At 37.7% G+C, this 23,656-nt stretch overlaps 1 protein-coding gene across 1 annotated transcript in view; it reads right to left on the bottom strand.

The window, feature by feature from the left end:
• mTor (serine/threonine-protein kinase Tor) overlaps positions 1 to 23,656 on the bottom strand; it is a 162,284-nt gene that overhangs the window by 8,473 nt on the left and 130,155 nt on the right. Inside the window, exons 31-37 of the mRNA XM_083132608.1 lie at positions 22,384 to 22,605; positions 20,363 to 20,545; positions 18,802 to 19,111; positions 17,096 to 17,238; positions 5,491 to 5,631; positions 3,347 to 3,552; positions 300 to 447 (exon numbers count right to left, since the gene is read on the bottom strand). Coding sequence (XP_082988734.1) covers positions 300 to 447; positions 3,347 to 3,552; positions 5,491 to 5,631; positions 17,096 to 17,238; positions 18,802 to 19,111; positions 20,363 to 20,545; positions 22,384 to 22,605 — 1,353 coding nt within the window. The remainder of the gene's footprint in view (positions 1 to 299; positions 448 to 3,346; positions 3,553 to 5,490; positions 5,632 to 17,095; positions 17,239 to 18,801; positions 19,112 to 20,362; positions 20,546 to 22,383; positions 22,606 to 23,656) is intronic.

Genomic DNA, 23,656 nt, shown 5'->3' with positions numbered 1-23,656 from the left:
TAAAAAAAACTGGATTTTGTAGTTATATAACATGTATTTTAAAAATTATGATGTAATTCATGAATATTTTAAATCAAAATTCTTGGCAATTTGAGAAGAATACTTACATATTAATATTGATTAATGTATTGAACAACTTTAAATTATTACAATTTTTCAGGTATCGGTGGGAATTGGTAAGAGTATGGATATCGGTTCAAAGTGGTATCAGGCTCAGGCCTAATTGTTATGCTATTACATAAAGTTGTATTCAACAAGTTTTAAGCACGCACAAAGATTAAAAACACTAAATGACAAACCTCCATGGCGTTTATAAGCATCCTGGTTAATCTGAAGGGTATCTTCTCTGGAAACTTCTCCCTGGTCATAGCAACTTCAAAGCAATCACCAAAGTCGATATGCAATATCTTGCCACTCAAGCGGTCCAGCATTAGATTTGAAGGGTGTCTAAGCAAGAATAAATGCGATAATTAATCACAGAATGCAGCAACATGCTGAAAAGTTATGTGAAAACTGTGGCTCAAACAGGTATCACACATGGATCCTTGATATTCTGTGCCAACGAATGCTACCAAATCTTTCCAAAACTTATTTATCTGGACAAGTTTTTAGGTAATAATTACTTCTCAACAAAACTACCATTTGCTCAAAACTACAACTGAAAAAACATTGGATGACAGGGATAACGTTCAACTACATTTCCAATTTCAACTTGGAATTTCCGAAATAAATTTAGCAAAAATGTTATGCAAATCTTCCTAATAAATTGTAGTATATTAAATATTGGAATTTTATTTGTGTGGTCATACTTGTAAAGGCATGCACATTTTGTTTTTGATGGAAACATGCAATGCTCGTTTTTCACGTCTTAGAAAAAATGCTCTTTAGTTATGTTTCCTTGCAAATCTGGTTCATCCATTATGCATAAAGTCAACGCTAGAATTCATTTTCAGAAATCTATTCCGTAAGATGACTACACTACTCATTCATTATTGTTAATTTTTTCCTTGAAGAATTATTTACCTATTTCTTTGTGATGTTATGATGGCCGCTCAGTCGGTAACATGTCTGACTACCATGCTAAAGGTCCCGGGTTCGATCCCTGGCTGGTTCAAATCCGGGAACTTTTCTAACGTTGGAAGTGGCCCCGGTGCCCACCCAGCGTCGAATGACATGGGTACCTGGGGGAAACCCTGGGGGGTAAAGGTGGTCAGGGGCATGATGCTGATCACATCACCCCCACTCACGACCGGATCAAGAAAGTGTGGGGCATTACCCCCACATCCCCTATACGCCTTCATGGCTTGGTGCTAAGCACAGAGGAGCACTTTACTTTTTTTTTCTCTCTTTCTTTGTGATTGGGCATGGTTGCAGGAATATACACCATGGCTACAAACAATTTTTCGTTCACTTTGGTTTGAATTTATTAAAATTTGAATTGTTGTTTTAAGTCCACTTTATGCACAGATAAGCTAATTGGGACTGGTCCTGCAGTTTTACAGTGGGATCCGAACCACCGTGCAATGTGTCTCCACCGGGTATCGAACCTGGAACCCCGGGATTACATGTCGATGACATTACCACTATGTCATTGGGGAGGCCTGACTTTCACTTTGGTCTATTGTGCTGGCCATAGGGAGTGCTAAATAGGATTTTTTGCATATTTTTTTTTTATGATTTTCCTTTTCTTTTTTTAACTTTCATTACCAAGAGGTAAAATGTATAAATTTCACCCCCATCAAGTGTCCTGTCATCCCCCATGAGAGGCTACTGTCTGCTAAAGGTAAAGTAAGTGTGTAAGTAAAAAATTTACCTTGCACTTACTCATAACATTTTGTCTGAAAGAGATATTTTGATCAATGTGGTTGGCAACACGGTTCACTTTTCTTGAAAAAGGTGGAGTAACAGTTATACCGTAGCTGTTAGGAATCGGATGTTATCAGTGGTGAAAATGTGATATCAGTTGGAAGTGACGTCCAAACTGGAAATTTGTAGTGCGCAGTGACTGGCTTTCTGTGGGATAGGTGTAAGCCTACTGAGATTTATCGCCAACTGCATTAAGTGTGCGGTGATAAAGCAATTTCGTCTTATGCAATCTCATAATGTTGTTCGTTGTTTGAGAATAGGAATATTGAGGACGACTATCAGCAAGAAGGCTGCAAACTGCAACGACAAGGGACAATGTTGAACATGTTAATGAGCTGATTCACAGTCCAGACCACGCACCCTGCAATTTTAATATATTTTCATGTGTTTGGACCTATGAAAGAACAACTTGTGAACTGGCAATAAGACGTTAAAACTGTGACGCAGAAATAGTTATCAAAAGTTGTACAGGAATTCTTCGAACAAGGAATCGAGAAACTCCTGTCACGCTATGAGAAATGTTTGAACATACTTGGTGATTATATAGAAAAGTAGTTTTGGTAATGTGTACTTTCATTTAAATACGAGGGTCGTCCAGAAAATAGAGACTGTTTGGTTATACAAAATGAAAAACACAATATTTATTGGAAAAAAAAAACAATTCTGTTACATACCTGAAGCTTTCTTCACTTCTCTACATAATCACCTCCTACATTTAAATATTTGTCGTATCTGGGCACGAGCTTCAGAATTCCCATGTCATACTCTTCTGCCGCCAGTTCATTAAGCCAGGTGGTCACTGCATTCAAACAAAAGACCGCTCGCGGATTTCCGCCAAAAGGCACTACGATCAATGCAAATCGTTAATGTGAGACTCTAAGAAAACTACGGCAAGCTGTCCAAAACAGAAGGCGAGGAATGCTTTCTGGAGGAATTGTGCTTCTGCATGACAATGCCCGCCCTCACACTGCTGGTGCAACTCAAGAATTGCTGGATCAATTCGGATGGGAAATTTTTGATCATCCACTCTATAGTCCACACCTTGCTCCTAGCGATTTCCACCATTTCCCTAAGCTGAAAGAGTTTCTGGGTGGTAAACGTTTTGGAAGTGATGAAGAGTTGGAGAATGCAGTGACCACCTGGCTTAATGAACTGGCGGCAGAAGAGTATAACATGGGAATTCTGAAGCTCGTGGCCAGATACGACAAATGTTTAAATGTAGGAGGTGATTATGTAGAGAAGTGAAGGAAGCTTTAGGTATGTAAAGAATTGTTTTTTTTCCAATAAATATTGTTTTTTTCATTTTGTATAACCAAACGGTCTTTATTTCTGGGATGACCATCGTACAAGAATTGTCCTCCATATTCCAAATGCAATTCTTTGCATGCTGGTGCAACTACCTCGTTCACTGACCCTAGTACCTTGTGCTATGCAGTGCAACCACCTTAATAATGCATCAATATAACATTTTCAAACTCACCTATCACCCAATCCAAGAATGTACCCAACCATAGACATCACTGCTAAGGAGCGCGTGTAGTTCGTTCTCCTATCAAACCACACTTCAGAGGATGGCGACTTCAGCCACAGAAGCTTGGACAAATCGTCCCCTTGCGTGTGCTCCAAAGCATGTTCAAAAACTTCCACTTTTTGCATCAGAGTCAGGTGATCGTAGTCTGGAGCCATCTGAAATTTATTTTAACAATTACAACTGCAACATAAATGTGTTAACAATACAACCTGGTTATGAACAAAAAGTAAAAATAAGAAACCACGTGAGGCTGTGTTACTAAGGAATAGGGATGGATCGATACCAATAAAGTACAGATATAAAATTTACTGATACCAATAACCGATATTCTTTCGATCTGAGATGAAATCCCAAATGCTTCTTGAAGAACCTGAATGGTTCACTGCCCTCCTTAATAAATGTGTGTTTCCAGGTGACTGCAGTGCAAAAGAAGTTGCATATTTAGACATTTACTTTTTTAAAAAATAGGGCATGGAGATAATCCATAAAAATTATAACAACATGGCAGCATTTTGCACTAAATTATAAGATCCTTGTAGATCGGTGAAATAATCGGTAATTTTACTGATAAACCGATATGCCTATATCGGCCAATACCAATTAATCTGTCCCATCCTTAGTAAGGAAGATATTACACTTGCACACTAATGCTCTATCATTGTGAAGTTCTGTCTTCTTTCAAAAATGTGAAATTAATCTATTAGCCACTTTGTTACACACATGTAGGATTTGCAAGCAAGAATGTGATGAAGCCCATTTCTGAAGTATGAATAGTGGTGAAAATTGACATATCAGATCTGATATCAGAATCAGCAAAGAAAATCTGACATTGAAACAGATCCGACTTTTCAATTTCCTATGTTTGATGTCTCATGATATCCACAATCCAAAAACACAAATTTTTATAGCAGTTGTATGTTAGAAATATTCTATTGTGTTTCTATTTAAAAATCATTGATATCAGCCACTGTGTAATGTGCCTCTATCAAAGATTGTACCTGTGACCCCTTAACTACAAGTTGACAGGGACTACACCATTGGGGAGGCCCTTCATATCACATATATCAGAATTATTTTCCTTTAGTTTACGGTTATTACAAGCATAAGAAAACAGTTCTTCATTGTGATGTTTCAGGAGAACACACGCTCCCTTCATCAGACATTTATTTTCATTTTGACTAAAGATACAGTTATAACAATGGTTAGAAATTTTTTAAACAAAAAGAATCCGTTAAATAATGGATGTTGTCAATGTTACATTGTTGTAATAGAGCAACTTAACTGTGAAAAGAAGCAGTCTGTTTGTCTGTTTTATTTTTATTTCAGATAAAATTTTTTTTGATCACATAAAAATAAAACAGACTGCTTCTTAGGTGCTGGGGATGTAAAACCAAATATAAATGAGTCCGTGTATGATTTCAGAGATGATAGCGATGAAGACTGTTTGGTAATTGACGAAACTCCAAAAAAAGCTAGACATAAAGGAAATAAGTGTTCCTGAATACATGTTCACAGTTAAGTTGCTATATTACAACAATGTAACATTGACAACATCCATCTACATACATTTTATAACGGATTCTTTTCGTTTAAAAAATTGCTAACCATTGTTATAACTGTATTTTTAGTCAAAATGAAAATAAATGTCTGATGAAAGGAGCGTGTGTTCTCCTGAAACGTCACAACGAAAAACTGTTTTCTTATGCTTGTAATAACCGTAAACTACTGGAAAATAATTATACAATGCAAGCAATGCGTACATACAAGAAAAACCACATATATCAGAATAAGTTCAGATTATTGGTTTGGTTATTGTCCCATCCCTAATTTACTGTATGTTAATTACATATAATACAATAAAACACCAATGCAGGAAAGCAAAGTAAAACAAGAACGTAAGTCCAACAACTTGAAATTTTCCAGCAATTTCTACACATATGAAAAAAGTTGGTTTAACGGCGGTAAATACACCACTCCAATTGTCCCTTGTTTACAAATTGGTACAAACTATGAAAGCTTTTTCATAAAAGCAAAAACCCATATCAATCGCTTCTTATAATGTTGAGGCCTGTACTGACAGATGCAACACTTACCCTTAACATAATCCTGTGTTCAATGTTGAGAAGAATCTTCTTCTTTTCCCTGTAGTCTCTAATAAGAGTGTGCAGTGTATCACAGTGAGGGACCCATCCAATTAAGCCACTGTTGGTTGATAAAGGAATAACAGCATACCTCTGGAAAAGAGAATGTAGTGCAATGAGAAATATTCGAATGTATTTTCCCCTATTCTCTAGGTCAGCATTTCTCAACTGACAGCCACGGCCCGGTACCTGATATCTATTATGTTGGGCTGTGAGAGATTATCCTAAAACAGTTTTAATAATATACAAAGGTTGTTGCAGAGAAGGTGAGACTAATTCCTGTATAGGAAAACAGTGACCTCCATTGGCTAGCAAATGTACTAGGGTGAAAATTTGGTTCATTAGCTGCCAATTGAGACCAAAATGAGCGCAATAGGTCAAAAAGTCGTGACTGCGTAGCAGTTACAAGACAAGCATGTACATGGACCCCTCCAAGAATCATTAAAATGAAACAAAAAAATTACAAACCACAAAATTTTTATTCAGAATCAGCAATATCGAGTAGACGTACATCTTTTTCAAAATAGGCACCATTGACAGCTAAGCAAGCGTCCATACGCTCCTGCCACTTTGTGAATGTCTTTGAAAATTCGTCGTCAGGTAGCGAACTGAAGAAAATTTGCACTGCGGTGATCACTTCTTTGTTCGTCATGAAATGACGACCATGTAAAGCGGCCTTTAAAAGTGGAAATAGCCAAAAGTCGCAGGGTGCAAGTTCCAGGCTGTATGCTGGATGCAGGAAACTGTATATTTTTCTCTTCGTCGCGTAAATCCTGAAAAGCCCGCGTGGCATGCAACCGTATTCACTAGCGTCTCATTAATCACGGACAGTCTTTGTCGAGGATGCGGAAGCAAAGTGCCTGATTCGCATCCATCTTCGAACAACTTGTGCCATCGGTACACTGTGGCTCTACTCAGTCTGCCTTGATCGTCATATGCCTGTTGAAACATTGCATATGTTTCCGCAGCACTTTTCCCTAAACGCCAACAAAATTTTATGGCATGTCGCTGTTCATCTTGAATACTCATCGCGAAAAGCAATACTATACACAAAAACCTGGAGAGAGAAACGAAAAACGTCCACGTAAATCAACACAGCTGCTCACTAACGTGGTTTCGCAACATGTGACGACTTGCTACGGAAACAGAATGAGTCATCCTACACGACGCAACTAGTGCCAAAACCATAGGCAGTGTTGTCAAACCAGGAAAAAATCTGTCTCACCTCCTCTGTGACAGCCTTTGCAGTTACCAGTTTTCCGAGTATAATAATTAGGGATGGGCCAATACCGATAAAAGTTCCGATATAAAATTTACCGATACTGATATTCTATCGATCCGATTATGACATGTTTTTCATACAGTTTATGCAAAAATCTACAATTCACATGTGTGATGCCTTCGGATCATGCATACACTGTTTTTGGATCAGTAAATAACTTATTAAACTTTCAGTTATGTCCAATAATGATTATAACCATTATTTACATGAAGACACAAACAAAAACAAACCTTTCCAATTCGAAAATTATATCTTTAATGGCACATACAGTTTATCCATTTGTTGCTAATCACTGAGATGTCCAAGATTGAAAGAGAATTTACAACCTAAGTAAGTAATTGAAGAAAACACGTGACCACACAAACGCTGCTACAAAACCACAGTTCACCACTTATCTGCTGGGTCCTGTTGATGAAGTTTCGGTAAAACTGTCAAAGCCGGGAATCTGCTGTAACTTGTTTATTCTGTAATTGTTGACATTCGTACTTACTTATTCTGCATTGCGAAAGATTGTTTAACAAGGGATTTGGTTTTTTTTGTTTGTTTTTTTAACGAAATTAGTATCTATTGTTGACATGTCGAGTAATTATTGTTCGTTCTTTTCTCGCTTCCTGAACACGCAAATCTTGACTAGCGTTGTGTTTCAAACAGCAAAGCAGTGTCTCAACCTTCTTAACAGAAAAATTCCCTAATAACCCTGAAAACCATTCTCACGTAGCCCCAAAAACCATTCACGCATAGCCCCAAAAACCATTCGGGATAGTATGACCATCCACAAATAGCCCCAAAAACCATTCATGCATAGCCCCACGCACCATCACGGTTGCTTTAGGTTGGGCAATATAGTAAAAAAAACTGTGTGTTTGGAAACACTTACCGGGGATTACGTCATCAGATGCTGACAACATCCGGTTCAAGTACATGGATGGAAATGCAAGCAACAGCTTTCGTGCATCGGACGGACATTATTATAGAAAAATACATGAATTAGCGGGCAAATACATTGAAAAATGCGAGAAAACACTTCTACGACCTTCTGAAATTACACAGAAACTCAATTCCGCAAGTACTTTCTCCTGTAAATTTGAAGAAATCCGTTTCCCGGCTTTGACAGTTTTACCGAAGTTTCTCCACAGATTCTCAGAAACCTACAGCATCATTTTCCACAGTGTTTATGCGGTACTGGAGAGTAGTGTCATCACAATTTCTACGATTTTTGCTATCCACAATTGTTTACTTAGTAATGATCATGATACATCTTTCACTTCCTTCTTTATTGATATTTTTTCTTCCCAGAATCAAACACAGGCTGACATAATTTTTTACAAAGTTTGTAATAACAAAAATTGAATACTTTTTGACAATATTGCATGAATTTACATTATTATTGAACAATTTGAAAGCAAAATAGAGTTAAGAAAAAAATCACTATGTAAAGCTATGGTTTGCTGTGGTGAACAATAGATGGCTCTGGACTCATGAGTATTTTCTTATTAGTTTTCTTTATTATTTCTGAATGTTTTGCTGTGGTGAAAATACTATGTCAATATCTTGATCTTTTTTACAGAATTCAGGCTTTTCATTAAAATTGAGAAGATAACCACATGTGAGAAGATAACACAAAGTTAAATTTCTAATTCCCATAGAGAAAAATGTATGTGATTGCCTTTTATTGAAGTATAAAGAAAAGATTATTCTTGCCAAACGGCTCCCATATCAAGATCATTTGCATGATATCGATTTACGATATAAAATTCGAAATGGCCCTTGAGGAACCTGAATGGTTCATTAACCTCCGTAATAAATGTTTGTTTCCAGGTGACTCTAATGCAAAAGAAGTTGCATATTTAGACTTTTACTTTTTAAAAGGTAAGGCATGGAGTTATCCCTAAAAATGATAACAAAATAGCAGAATTTTGCACTAAATTATTATACGATATATCGGCCAATACCGATAGAGTGCCGATTAATCTGTCCCATCCCTAATAATAATATAGTTAGTAATCATAATAATCATTTTCACAATTAGTATTAATTGGAATTTTTTGGTCTTCAAAATGCAACATGCCAATGAAAATCACCTTTTACCAAATGAATTTGATGATGTTGGCCTGAGGAAACTACAAGATTTCATTAGATTCTAACTTTATATTTGTCAATTTATAATTGAACTAGTATTCTTTAAGATTATAGCATAATTTATTTTTTTATAGTTAACTTCAAGGGTACACATTAAGGAATATACACTCACAAAGACTGAGAACCAATGTGCCAGGTAATGGAAATTCAGAGCTGCCAATGAACATTCAGTGGCCCAACCACAAGGGGAAGGGGGGGGGGGCAGGATTGGCATTGCCCCCCCAACCTTGGTCGGAAATGAGTTTTAGGGGGGCAAGGAGGGGCAAACATTGACGGCCAAGTGTACTTGCAGGGGCAATTACCGCCCAGAACTTCAAATGTAATGCAAATAAAAATACTTTTCGTAAAATTTTCTTGCTTGCTTCGCTCGGAATGCCTACTTTTCTTAGTCTTATCAAGTTTAGAACAGTAGATAGGGGACCGCGTTAGATTGCCTGGGCGCAGAACGATCTAAATGGAAAAAGTTATAAAATTGATTGATTGATTTGTGTGCTTTTTAAGTCTACTTTATGCACAGAAGGGCTAATTAAAACTGCGCCTATAGCTTAAAGTGGGTTCCGAACCTCTATGTGCCTCCACCGGGTATCGAACCTGGGACCCCTTGATCACAAGGTGACGATGTTACCACTACACCATCGGGGAGGTACAAAGGTTGTAAATGATATAATGCCATGGTGTTCTGTGAAATTATTTGTGCACTATTAAATTAATATTGATTTCAGCCTGCAAAAAATTGAATGCAAAAATTTTCTTGCTCGCAATTTGTGTTTCTTCACTGTAATGCATTGTAAATCACCAGACAAAGAAATAACACTTGTCTTAATTGATTTTGTTTTAAATGCATGAACAATTATTTGAGGAAAGGGAGTGTGCTCATTTGAGAGACAATTTATGTAATTTTTGCTGTTGGTTTATTGTGAAATGGATGAATTGGTTGTGTAATGTATTTAAATAATATATGCTGTATATAATATTTATTAAAGAAACTTTGAATACGTACACAATTTAGTGTCCACAGCATTTTATAGGTTTGTCGCGTGTTACTCACAAATCCAGAATATAAAAAAGGAAAGTTAAAAATTGTACTTACGTATGTGAGTATAGTGCTCTTATTGTAGAACGACGTTTCAGAGATTGACTATCTCTTTCCTCAGGTTCGTATAAAAACTAAGTACTTGGCATAGTACTGCGTCAAAAATGTAATATGAGGATTGTGGTTAAGGGTTGGTTAGGGTACATTTAAAATATTAAGTTTTTGCTATTAGAAGTACGTAAAAACCAAGCCGTTCCCTAAAAAAACTTCTACAGTAGACCTATTCACAGGTAAAATAGTTAAAAAAAATAAAAAAAAAAATTAAAAACTAAAAAAACTGCATAAATCACAATGCAACCTGCAGGTTTGGCCTTTCCTACCCAACTGTGCTTATCTATCCACATGAAGGTCAATTCTCAAGGAATATTTCCCCTCCCCTTAATTTTCTCGTTTCCCCTTATTACGTCACAAATCCAACGTGAATTCACGTTCCTCTCTTGCAGCTTGCATAACTTCCGGAGTGACGTGGAAACCGATATTGGGTTCAATCTTCCAGGCTTTATCCCATTTTTTGAGGAAATTGATCCACCCTTCTTCCAAATTTCCTTCGTCCCTATTAAGATTATTCTCCCCCCCCTACAAATACTCGCTGTTTCATACACGTTTCTTCCTAATTTCCTCCCCTCTTTTCTGATTATCTCTTTTTTTGCGATGTTATGCCCACTTTCCAAAATGTGTTCTGAGAGACCCGTTTTGGGAACTTTTTCCCTTATGTCCTTTTCATGCTCGCTCCATCTTTTACCCATATTTCGGCCCGTCTGTCCTATGTACTCCTTCCCGCATTGGCATTCTATTCGATAAACCCCCTTCTGTTTTTCCGGTATTTCCCTAGTTGTCTTTCCTTTCTTATAATCGGTGAAGTATTATATATTAACAAGGAATCGGCGCACACCGAAATAACAAAGAAAAACGTATTCCTTAACTTTTTTATTAGGGCCGGTAGACTATGCAATAATGGAAAAGAAAAAGACAACGAAATTCGGTGGATAAGAAAAACAGGATTAAAAAACGGATACACAAATAGAGAAATGGATAAGATAGCGGAGAGAGCACGGAAAATTATTAGGAAAGAAGGGGATCAAAAAGAAGGGGAAAAAATCGAAAATAGGAGGGTAAAGTACGTTGGCATCCCTTACCATCAATCCGTATCGGAAAAAATCGGGAAAATAACGAGAAATTTTGGAATCGTTTGCGGGATGAAAGCACCAAAGAATGTAGAAAAATACTTCACCGATTATAAGAAAGGAAAGACAACTAGGGAAATACCGGAAAAACAGAAGGGGGTTTATCGAATAGAATGCCAATGCAGGAAGGAGTATATAGGACAGACGGGCCGAAATATGGGTAAAAGATGGAGCGAGCATGAAAAGGACATAAGGGAAAAAGTTCCCAAAACGGGTCTCTCAGAACACATTTTGGAAAGTGGGCATAACATCGCAAAAAAAGAGATAATCAGAAAAGAGGGGAGGAAATTAGGAAGAAACGTGTATGAAACAGCGAGTATTTGTAGGGGGGGGGGGGGGAGAATAATCTTAATAGGGACGAAGGAAATTTGGAAGAAGGGTGGATCAATTTCCTCAAAAAATGGGATAAAGCCTGGAAGATTGAACCCAATATCGGTTTCCACGTCACTCCGGAAGTTATGCAAGCTGCAAGAGAGGAACGTGAATTCACGTTGGATTTGTGACGTAATAAGGGGAAACGAGAAAATTAAGGGGAGGGGAAATATTCCTTGAGAATTGACCTTCATGTGGATAGATAAGCACAGTTGGGTAGGAAAGGCCAAACCTGCAGGTTGCATTGTGATTTATGCAGTTTTTTTAGTTTTTAATTTTTTTTTTTATTTTTTTTTAACTATTTTACCTGTGAATAGGTCTACTGTAGAAGTTTTTTTAGGGAACGGCTTGGTTTTTACGTACTTCTAATAGCAAAAACTTAATATTTTAAATGTACCCTAACCAACCCTTAACCACAATCCTCATATTACATTTTTGACGCAGTACTATGCCAAGTACTTAGTTTTTATATGAACCTGAGGAAAGACATAGTCAATCTCTGAAACGTCGTTCTACAATAAGAGCACTATACTCACATACGTAAGTACAATTTTTAACTTTCCTTTTTTATATTTTAGTGTCCACGTCACTTCACGTTGCATATATGTGAAACATGTATCATGCATGAAAGTTATGTTAATGTAAAAAAGAATTATATTTGGAATGCATTTATCAAGCACTTTCTGTCTTTCAAAAATTGTTTACGTGCTTGTTTTCCGTTATTAATGTGAAATTGAACGTGTTAAAAAATAATTCAAATCGTTTGTTCGACCACAAATGCTTTAGCATAAACTTCTACCCACCTTTTTGCGTAATTTACGAGGATAATAACGTCTTTGATACTACCACTACTAATACTGTAGTAATAATAATGTTGGTCCTGGGTTCGAATCCCAGCTTGGGCATGGATGTTTGCGAGTATCTGTTCATCATTTGCATCATGCCATCACTTATCCCCATCTTCGCAAATTAGCCAAAAGTGGCACAAAAAATGAAGTAAAATAAAGCAAATCAATAATAATAATAATAATAATAATGTTATAACAACATAATTAGTAACATTATTATTATTAACATTATTTTTATTAAAATTATTATTGATACGTTTATCCTGGTACTTGCCCCCCCCCCCCCCCCCCCAGACAAAAATTCGTGGTTGCGCCTCTGTGAACATTTGTCTTTTGATGGGTAGAAAGAGCAGGTGTTATCCCTTAAAATGATCAGAATAAATGTATTGCTGAACTTAACAGCTGCAGCATCCAATCAATATGCCTCTGCTCTTCCCAACATTCTTCCTATGACTGCAGGGGAGAGCAGATGTTGACTGGGCAAAGAATGGCTTCACGACTGTAGGTCGAGACATTAACAATGTACAACATTTGGAGCTGAAAAACCTAGCTCTTACTCTTTCGCCATGCAGACTATAGATAAATAGTATTTATAACTTTTTATGTAACATATTTATACGTGGGTTGGAGAGTTCATAGTGGCAACACTGTTGTATATACACTATGGAACGGAACCGGTGCTTTTCGCTTGTATTACATGTTAGTTTGATACCTAATCTACCTCCCAGTAAATGGACTCTTCCTTTCAACACTAGGTGGATGCACAGGAATTGAGTATTGTTGGAGTTTGCGGTCTAACGTTGTATAGTCACAACCATGTTTTCGAAGCAGGACTGTCATGGTGTTACGCGTATCTTCTTAATGAACACCTAAGACGGTACATCAGAGGTGAGGATGACCCTTATGCAATGACGTCACGAAAGCCCCAGCACTTAGTCACAACTTCCCAAAGATACCAACTTAAAAATTTGCAGCTTCCGAATGACTTTCGTGTGTCTTACTCGTAGCGATGAAAGCGCTGGTTGGAGGGCTACAGAAGAGGAATTTACTTTCCAGTGAAATACCACCTGTTACATTACTGTGATTGGAAATAATGTTAAATACAATAAATTTTGGATTTTTCTATGTCAATTATTCTACGAGGGACATTCCGAAAGTAAGTTGTCATTTTTTTTTTTTCACAGGGAAGCTGTATTACAAAGTGAGAAAACACATTGCCACAACAAAAGACAATCTTTCCTGAATTCACGACGGGAGGATCGAGAGCTGAGGAGCGATGGCGCATGCGCAGAGTGCCCAAGACTAGAGATAACCAGCAGACCGACGTGCCCGAGCTCATTCAAGTGCAAACCAGTATGGCACAAATACTTGATGTGGTACGAGCAAATAATGTCATTTTGCTTGATTACCTCACTACAGGGACCATCAATGCGGCACGCTATTGCCACCCACTAAGCAAACTGAAGTCCGCCATTCGATGTAAAAGACCAGGGCTCTTGAGTCCGATGGCTTCTGTTCTTGGATGACAATGCAAGACCCCACACAGCAAGCGTCACTGCAGAACACATTCGTCGTCTGGGATGGGAGAGATTGAATCACCTGGCCTACATCCCTGACCTTGCCCCATCAGTGTTCCACCTTTCTCCTGCGTTGAAGTCAGCATTATCAGGACGTCACTTCGGAAGCAACAGGCTGTGAAGAACTTCCTTAAATCGCTGGGCACCAATTTTTACCAGGAGGGTTTCTTGAAATTGATTTCACGGTACGACAAATGTATCAATGTCGGCGGTGACTATGTGGAAAAATAGCCAAAAGATTGTATTTTGTTATGACATTGTATTCTTGTTTGTAATTAAGCTTCCATGTGAAAAGAAATGACAAAACTTACTTTCGGAACGTCCCTCGCATTATTTCCCTTTTAGTGTGAAAGTGGCCACACACCGAATAGCTTGTTTCTTTTCCTGTAACATTAAGGCACACTTCTCGCACCAACCTCGTACAAATATTACATTTCAGAAATTCACCCCCTTCCTATTTCATATGATACGCCTAACCTTCAAGCTATTAATAAGCGGGTCTGATTTAGGACACTTATTTAGTTCTGATATTGATGTAATAATGCTTTATAGGTATTGAATTAATGATAATGCAAAAAGTAGACCTAAAATATATAGATTTTCCCTCTCGTACTTGAACTAAAAGGCACCCTTGTTAAATAGGCTTAACTACGGTAGTTTTCATGACCAGAACTCACCCAGAATTCCCCCTCCTGGAAGGAAAGAACAATGATTAGTACTCCAACATAAGCAATGTTACCTTGGGCAATCTTTGTGCATTATCATGGGTTGAAATGGTACTCAAAATACTATAAAACATGTTTATTATGACGAACAAACTACAGACTTCCCACCAACGTGCGCATGAACCTTATTGTGTTATTCTTTCATAAATGAAAAACAAACCAACATCTGACTGATCCAGCAAATAACGGCTGGTATTTAAGTTTCAAGGATGTATGTCTTTTACTTTCATCTGAGGAAATGTTATTGCGACAACATGACTGCATTCTTAAACTAATAGTTACACCACTGGTAATGAGTGTACGGCTTCAATGTACACATGTTGCCGGAAACAAAATATCGGTAAGTACTTCACGACAAATATGTATCTAATAGGGATGGGACGATATAAAATTCTGCCCGATACCGATAAAGTACCGATATAAAATTTACCGATACCGATAACAGATATTCTACCGATCCCATATAAAATTAGAAATGGTCCTTGAAGAACCTGAAAGGTTCATTGACCTTAATAAATGTGTGTTTCAAGGTGACTGCAGTGAAAAAGAAATTGCATATTTAGACATTTAAGTTTTTAGAAAGTAGGGCCTGGAAATTATTCGTAAAAATTACAACACAATGGCAGAATTTTGCACTAAATTATCAGATATTTATTGATATATCGGATTGGTAAAATAATCGGTAATTTTACCGATAAAATGATACACCTATATCGGCCGATACCGATAGAGTACCGATTAATCGGTCTCATCTCTAGTATCTAACGAAGGGTGGCATTTTGATAACCCCAGCAAATATTCTAAGTCTATTTATGCTATGAATATCTATGCAACCCGTGTTACACTTTACTCTTCTTGCATTGACTTTACCAGCTGCGAAGATTTCCATATAAGGGCATGTAACCTTGATCCATGCTGGGACGTAAAATTACTTTATTCCCCACAACAGAACTGGGATACAAAAATGTACATTAATATTTACATATATTCCCAACTGTGCCAGGTGTTTTGAACCAGATTCGCGTCCTTGTTGTATGAGAAACCAAATTTTGTCAGCAATGGCATCGTCCGCCATCGCATTCAAGCCACGTTGTTTGGAGTTAACATTTTCCGATTTTCTTCACAACGCATGATGCACACGCTAGCATGCTACAAGAATTTGTCGTCAACAAGGTAGATCTACCTAACAAAATGTTTTAATGGGCACATATGACACTAGAAGCTAAATTTTAGCTTACCTCCGTCGGAGGGTGGGGAGTTCAGGAACAATGACTGTCCATACCTTATATCTCGGATTTCCGGCCATCCTGCTCTCGTACCGCAACTTATGCGTACGAAAAACTGTTCTTCATTGCTTCTCTGTAGAAAGACAATCCACCTTTTGCATCCATGTGTCACACAAACGCGAAAATCACCAAATATCTACCTCTCGACGATATTTTCCATCCATCTTCTCCACCATCTTTTTGTGGGAACCACCTTATTTTTTATCCTTTTTTGTACATCGCTTTGTCAACTGCCTAACTGGCAAACCACTGTATACATTTGACACAAATATTTACATTGTTAGGTGTGTTAAGAATCCCAATGTGTCAGCCGAACATTAGTATCCTTTGATAATCATTTTATGTAAAATCATAAAAGCATAATATGCTGTAGACTAGTTTACATTTTATTTTGTGTGCAAATTGCAGAACCTGGTCAAAACAGCTTTCACCCGAAATGTCCCACTGCACACGCCTACAGAGAATTTACCGCATATATTTTGAGAAACTCAATATTTGGTAGATTTATGACCGAGACAAGTAACAATGTAGTTAAATTAACAATAAAATTAATTTTGATATGTAAACAACAGCAGAATTCTCGGCTTTACATGTAGAAAAGCCAACTCCATGTAGCGGCTTTTTCACGTATGAACAAAAGCGGAGATAACTGCGATTAGCATTTACGTGAATTGTCTCAGCATAGTTGGTCATATTCGTTGGACGTGATATTTTTTATCTTATGCTTACCGCATATGTGTAAATACACTAATATAGACGAGCCTTATGACAATACCTGTTATATATACACCATACCTCAAGAACAGACTGCGAATGTGCAGTATTACTGTTACATGGTTAAAAATCACACTAAAAGCTCTGTGCACATGTCCCTAAGCTTAACAACCACCAGTGCCACCAAGCAGCAGAAAACCAAACTTCCCACCTGGCAACTGCAAAGAAAGCATCAATGTAATGCAATGTGTTCCTTCAATAAGCAAGTCAGTGAGCCCTTGAAATGGTTAAAGCAGGCAACATAGAGCTTTCCATGTAATATAAATTAATCAAATACCTGAATTGTAAGATTCCTCCTGAACGTGTCTGGATCATTTAGAAGCAGGGTGTTCACCAAACCAAACAACTGCATCACTCTCTCGTCTTGCCTTAGATCTTCATGACCTTTCAATAAGAACATGTAATCCTTGCCGTTGCTCCCTGAAATATAAAGCGTCATATTAGTTTAACCCCTTAAGTATATGCAATCCACAATGTGCTTTTGTAGTGCAAAAGGGATGGGCTAATATGAAATTTTGGCCGATACCGATAAAGTACCGATATAAAATTTACCGATACTGATAACCGATATTCTACCGATCCGATATAAAATTAGAAATTGTCCTTGAAGAACCTTTCTCCTTAATATATGTGTGCTTCAAGGTGACTGCAGTGCAAAAGGAGTTGCATATTTAGACATTTACTTTTTTAGAAAGTAGGGCAAGGAGATTATCCATAAAAATTACAACAAAATGGCACAATTTTGCACTAAATTATCATATATTTATCGATAAACCGATACACCGATATGCCTATATTGGCCGATACCGATAGAGTACCGATTAATCGGTCCCATCCCTAGTATATATATACGCTTTGTGTTTGCTTTGACTAATTGCAGGTGGCGTTCTGTTGCAGGTGGCATTGAGAACATAACAATCACGCTAGGTGAGATTATGCTAGCTGTAGTAAAAACAGAAAATAGTAGAAGAGGAGGAAGAAGATGAAATATAATAAGAAAGAGAGTATAAGTTAGACGTAAGAAACGTTTGCTGTTGTACGGTGTAGTTCGTACATAATAGAAAACCAAAACATAACTGAAAAAACAAATTTCTGTGTTGCAAACATTGAGTTGCACTTGTTTGAGGTTTTGTTTTAAATCCACTTTATGCGCATATAGGCTAATCGGGGCTGGACCTTCGGTTTAAAGTAGGATCCGAAAAATGTGTAATGTGCCTCCACTGGGTATTAAACCCGGGATCCCTTGATTACAAGGCAATAACATTACTACTCTGCCATTAAAAGCACTTATTCTTGTGTCACGAGCTGGAACTTATAGTGCTAAATCAGCAAACAACAGCAATTCCCCGGTGACAAGAAGTTGCCAGAACAGTCAGAAGTTAATGGCTAGAGAGTCGGGTGTGCGTGGAAGTTTGGGCCATGCCCACCTTAGATGCTGGCTGCTTGGGCCAGGATCAGGGAACATATACAGGTGCAGATGCACTGTTTAATTACCATATGTTCTGGCTCGGGCACAACCTTTACCCTCATGATGTGGTTATGGGCAAGAGCATTAATTATTCCACCTCCTCACATTTAAAACCCTCTTGCAGCCAAGCTGGGGAACTGCCTAATGTAACATGGTGGAGATATCGGGCACTATTTGATGTATACTGACAATACCAGCATGCCAATGCCCTAATGTAGCACCTGACTTTCGAAAGCAGTGAAAGTGAATCTGAATCAGTAAAAGAAGATGAGAGTGAAGAAACGGAATTTTGCTAAAAAAAAACTCCATTTTCCAGTAGTGATGTGGCCAGATAATTCCATACTTACGGCGTTAAAACGCTATACTGTATGTGTGTCAATGAATGAGCACCTGCATTTGGCCGTGATCAAGAATGTGTGCAGCCCTAACCCAACACCCCCTATATGCCTTCATGTCGTGGTACATAGCACAGGGGAGCAATTTACTTTTTTTTAAAAAAAAAAATAATTTATTACCTTTAATGCCAAGTTTCCTAGGTCTCTGCTTTGAAGTTATAACCTGGAGAGAACTTTGAATTTGGGCAATCCTCACAATGGGTTGACCTGGAATGTAACTGCCTGGCACAGCCAATTCAAGATCTCTACACATGAGTAACTTTGGCGAAACATACTGAAGCTCCAGACTTGTTAGCTGAGGCAGCTGTCGTGATATTCTACGGAAGACGTGGTAGTATAAGTCCCAAGCCTGGTTCAAGTCACGGGAGTTTCCTGACACTTTGTAACGGTGGCACCACTCTTGAGCCTCCATTAGGTCCCTTCCGTATGCCTGGAATTAAAATAAATCCGCCTTTAAGTTAATGTGAATAGATTTACATCAGGTTGATTGAAATTAGATGATTTAAAAAAGAAAAAAAATCACTGACTTAAATCACTTTAAAGGAATAATTTATAGACTAATGTCCATAAGGAATTTGTAGTTGTCACAACCATTTTTGGTGAAAGAACATTAATCTTGTAATCATTGAATGGTGTTTATTAGGCTGTAAGAAAGAAGGAATTATTAGAAACAGGTCACTCCCTTCCACAAGAATCACTATTGCACTATTTAAAACAACATACGAGGCTCATTCGGAAAGTAACCACCGTTTGGGTATAAATAAAAAACGTGCATAGATGCAACAAATTTTTACTTTACATCTGAAAGGTACAGCTGTCCTTCAATATAGTCGCCATGTAAATTCAAGCACTTGTCATAGCTTTTCACTAACTTACCAATCCCTTCTGCATAAAACTCAGCCGCCTGGGAATTTAACCAATCTGTCACTGCATTTTGAAGATCCTCATCGTCAGAGAAGTGCTGTGCCACAAGCCACTTCTTCATGTGAGTGAACAGATGAAAATCAGAAGGAGCAAAGTCCGGGATGTACGGGGGATGATCAAAAACATCCCATTTGAATTTGCGCAAAAGGTCTTGTGTTCGCTGAGCAGTGTGAGGGCAAGTGTGCACGAACACAACCCCCAGATGTCAGCAGACTGCGACGTTTCTTCTGGATGGCTCTTCTCAGTGTTACAGTAAACTTCAGAAGTGATTGTCGTACCACGTTCCATGAACTTTTACCCAAAGAAATCTTATCACTCCACATATCTCGCAATTGGCGGGATTTTCGTTGGCAGCACACATTTTGTGACGTTATGACCAGCACACACACGGAACCACGATGCTCTCACCAGCACAGCTGGAAGCTTACTGAATCACAGATTGCAAGACGTAACAACGGTTGCGCTCTGCCCACTACTACTAGCGCCATGCCACAACGGCCGATACTTTCCAAATGACCCTCGTACTTTCATCTTAATCTCGATGTTACCAGCAAATGCATTAATTTAATGATCATTAGAGTTTAATAAAAACACAATTAGAAATTTATTCAAGTCTGACCTCTTGCACTTGCTACCAGACAAGTGGCAAAATTGACCGTGATAAAAAAAAAAAAAAAATCTGCACAGAAAAATGAATAGAAAGTTGATTCAAATAGATTACCTCTAGATACAATGTAATCAAGAAAGCTCCACCTACCTGATTGAAAGAAGTTTCTTTAAGAGTCTGTGGTCCTCTTTCCAGCATAGCATGCAGTGGTTCTAGAGTGTCAAACATGCCTTTTACATTTCTCTCCCCAAAGTACAGTCTACTAGCTTCTTCCAAACCTTCATGCCACAATTCGTGCCAGAGAATGGCCACCCGTATCAGCTCATCACTAACCTGCGAAAAAATAAGCATATAATTGAAGATCATGGAGACATATAAATGACATGCACAATTTTTTTTCACTTGAAGGGCTCTATACTTTAGATACTACACAGTGTTGTAATTATGAAATGCATTCTCAAAAAATCCGAATTTCAAAATTTTTTTATGACATAATCTGATGAAATCTCCGTGCCTTCCTTTTTTTATGTCACGAGTGGAAGGCGATAATAGAAACAAACTATCAGCAGGTTGAATTTTTCCCCTATTGTGTACAGTCATGGACATTTCTGGGTTGTAGTGATCCCATTGGAATTCAATGGGGTTGCTACATCACAGAAGTATCCACGACTGTACAAATTGCAGATAATGTAACAATACGTTCTTAATCCCCCAAGTGCTTATGAAAACTTTTACGTGTTTCTGTGTCATTCATCAATTGTTTTTCTGGAAACGTTTGGCATTCATAACTTGCACACTTGATGGCAGCACAAGTGCTGTGCATTTGCTCATTTGACATGATGCCTGATATATATATTTTTTTCTGAGATGTATGTTACTTTTTGATATTTCTGCTTGTATTGAAATTGTTCTACGTTTACAACACTGATGGAATTGTACCTCGGAATGAATATAAACGTTGCTTACTGGCACCAACATCCATTGTTCACTGAATATTTAAAAAAATAAAGATGAAATAAACAAATACATTTTTGCTTACGTGAAATTAGAAGATTTCGCACTTCCGCATTGCACAATTTAATGGTTCAATCCTATTAATTTCGAAGATCCACTGTCTTCATTCACAAAAGGGTACGGCGTTTGAAGCGTCGCCGTACCCTTTTGTGAATGAAGACAGTGGATCTTCGAAATTAATAGGATTGAACCATTAAATTGTGCAATGCGGAAGTGCGAAATCTTCTAAATTTCACGTAAGTAATTTTAAACCGCGTTTACCGCAACCATCATGAAATACATTTTTATTTAGAAACTTTTGGATATTGTTTTGGATGGAAACCCTGATGATTGAAGACATGGCAATTGACGAAATGGAGCAGAAATATTATAAATTTATTTGTAAACACAAATCACATATGTAAGACTTGAATACTTTTTATCTCAAAAACTCAATATGCTAATCAAGGCAGAAATTTATTTTATTTTAAAACATAAACTAAATGTAACGTTTCAACCTTCCAGCAAGGTCTTCTTCAGACTCTGTACCACATACAAATGAAACACGGTACAAAACAGGAAGATATATATTTAGGGATGGGACCGATTAATCGGTACTCTATCGGTATTGGTCGATATAGGCATATCCGTGTATCGATAAAATTACTGATTGTTTTACCGATCTGATATATATCGATAAATATCTGATAATTCAGTGCAAAATTCTGCCATTTTGTTGTAATTTTTATGGATGATCTCCATGCCTTAATTTCTAGAAAAAGTAAATGTCTAAATATGCAATTTCTTTTTCACTGCAGTCACCTTGAAACACACATTTATTAAGATCAATGAACCTTTCAGGTTCTTCAAGGACCATTTCTAATTTTATATCGGATTGGTAGAATATCGGTTATCGGTATCTGCTAAAATTTCATATCGGCCCATCCCTAACATATATACTCAAAAGTCGCTTCCCTCCAGACACAAGATTATTAGAAAGTTGTTTCTGGAACATTCCAGTAGGTGCCCTTGGTCAGCATATTGAGTTTTTCATATCATGGAAACAAGGCTTAATCGTGTTATAATTTTTATCTCAGCAGTTTACCTTACAAATATTCACACACACACACAAAAAAGAAACAATCAGTTATACATTTTCATATTCACTGAATACATACCATGACAGCCTGTTGTACTAGCAACGAACTGTGTTCGCACATGTTCTTGAGAATTTTGTTAGCGGCATTTCTTCGAGCTATGCTAGCAGACTTTGAGGCAACGGTGAGAGGATACACCAAGGCTTGTGGGTGGTGTTTGCCAATGTCTATCAGAAGATGATGGATCAGTCTTCCTACCAAAGCACGAGGCGTGTCAATCCTTGCAATGAGCTGAGGAATTACCTGCCAAATAATACAATCACGTTACTCTTGAACAATATGAAGTGCACTTGCAAGTTCCTCAGCAATATAAATTAATCTAAAAAGTTACAAGAAGAGTTCTGTGTGTTCTAAAATACTTTAGGTAATTTACGTGGCTACTGCAACAGTATAACATTTATTATACAGGGTTGAACATACAGGGTGTTTTCAAAATCCTGCAAGATTCTAAAAAGCTATAATTTTAAAGTAATAGCTATATTGTATCAATCTCTTCAAAATAGAGAATTGTATCAAGCCAGAGTTCACAAACTCAATCACCAGCCGTTGTGGTCTCAGGCATTCAAGGAATGTCATGTCAGTAGTTAACAAACCAACCTGGATTATTGGCAATCAAGGTGCTGATCAAAGGGTATTGCAGGGAGATAGGAAGGAATAAGATAGAGAATAACGGGCGGTGAGTGGTCTTTTGTCTTCGGTCTTAGAACGAGAAGCAACAGGAGAGATTGAGCGATCCAGTACAGGCTTCTCTAAGAGCTTTCTGCAAGGATCTTTATCATCGGTGATAGACAGGTATTATCCCATTTCAACCATGTTTGATCCAGACTTGAAAGTATAGAATCCAAGTGATTTTGTTTACCATGTCTAAGTGTGTATAATTAACCTCTCGCACATTACCATTGAGCTATCTGCAAGGAGCGAGTGCTCACATTACATAGGATAAGTGATACCTCAAGTTACATCACCCACCAGGACGGTTAAGGTTCCTGGTTCGATCCCATGTTCCTAGCAGAACGTTACAATATTACAATGGAATAATGTTTTTTTTTTTACACGGAGGAAAATTTAATTTTTTTTTCTGCCCACACTGCTCAATGACATGTGTACAGGTGATCACATGATTCCAAGATGGCATCAATGCAAGAAAAAGTTTACCCATACCTTACGTCTTTGCTGGCTGTGGGGACACATCAAGACCCGGGTATATGCACAGAAACTGATAGATCTCGACAACCTAAAGTTCAAGATACGTGATGTGATCAGGCCCATAGCAAGGCAGGGGCCAGGGGGGGCT

This window comes from Lepisma saccharinum, chromosome 12, assembly GCF_977018435.1.
Source record: "Lepisma saccharinum chromosome 12, izLepSacc3.1, whole genome shotgun sequence".
Taxonomy (NCBI): Eukaryota; Metazoa; Arthropoda; class Insecta; order Zygentoma; family Lepismatidae; genus Lepisma; species Lepisma saccharinum.
This window is presented reverse-complemented; position numbering and strand designations above follow the sequence as displayed.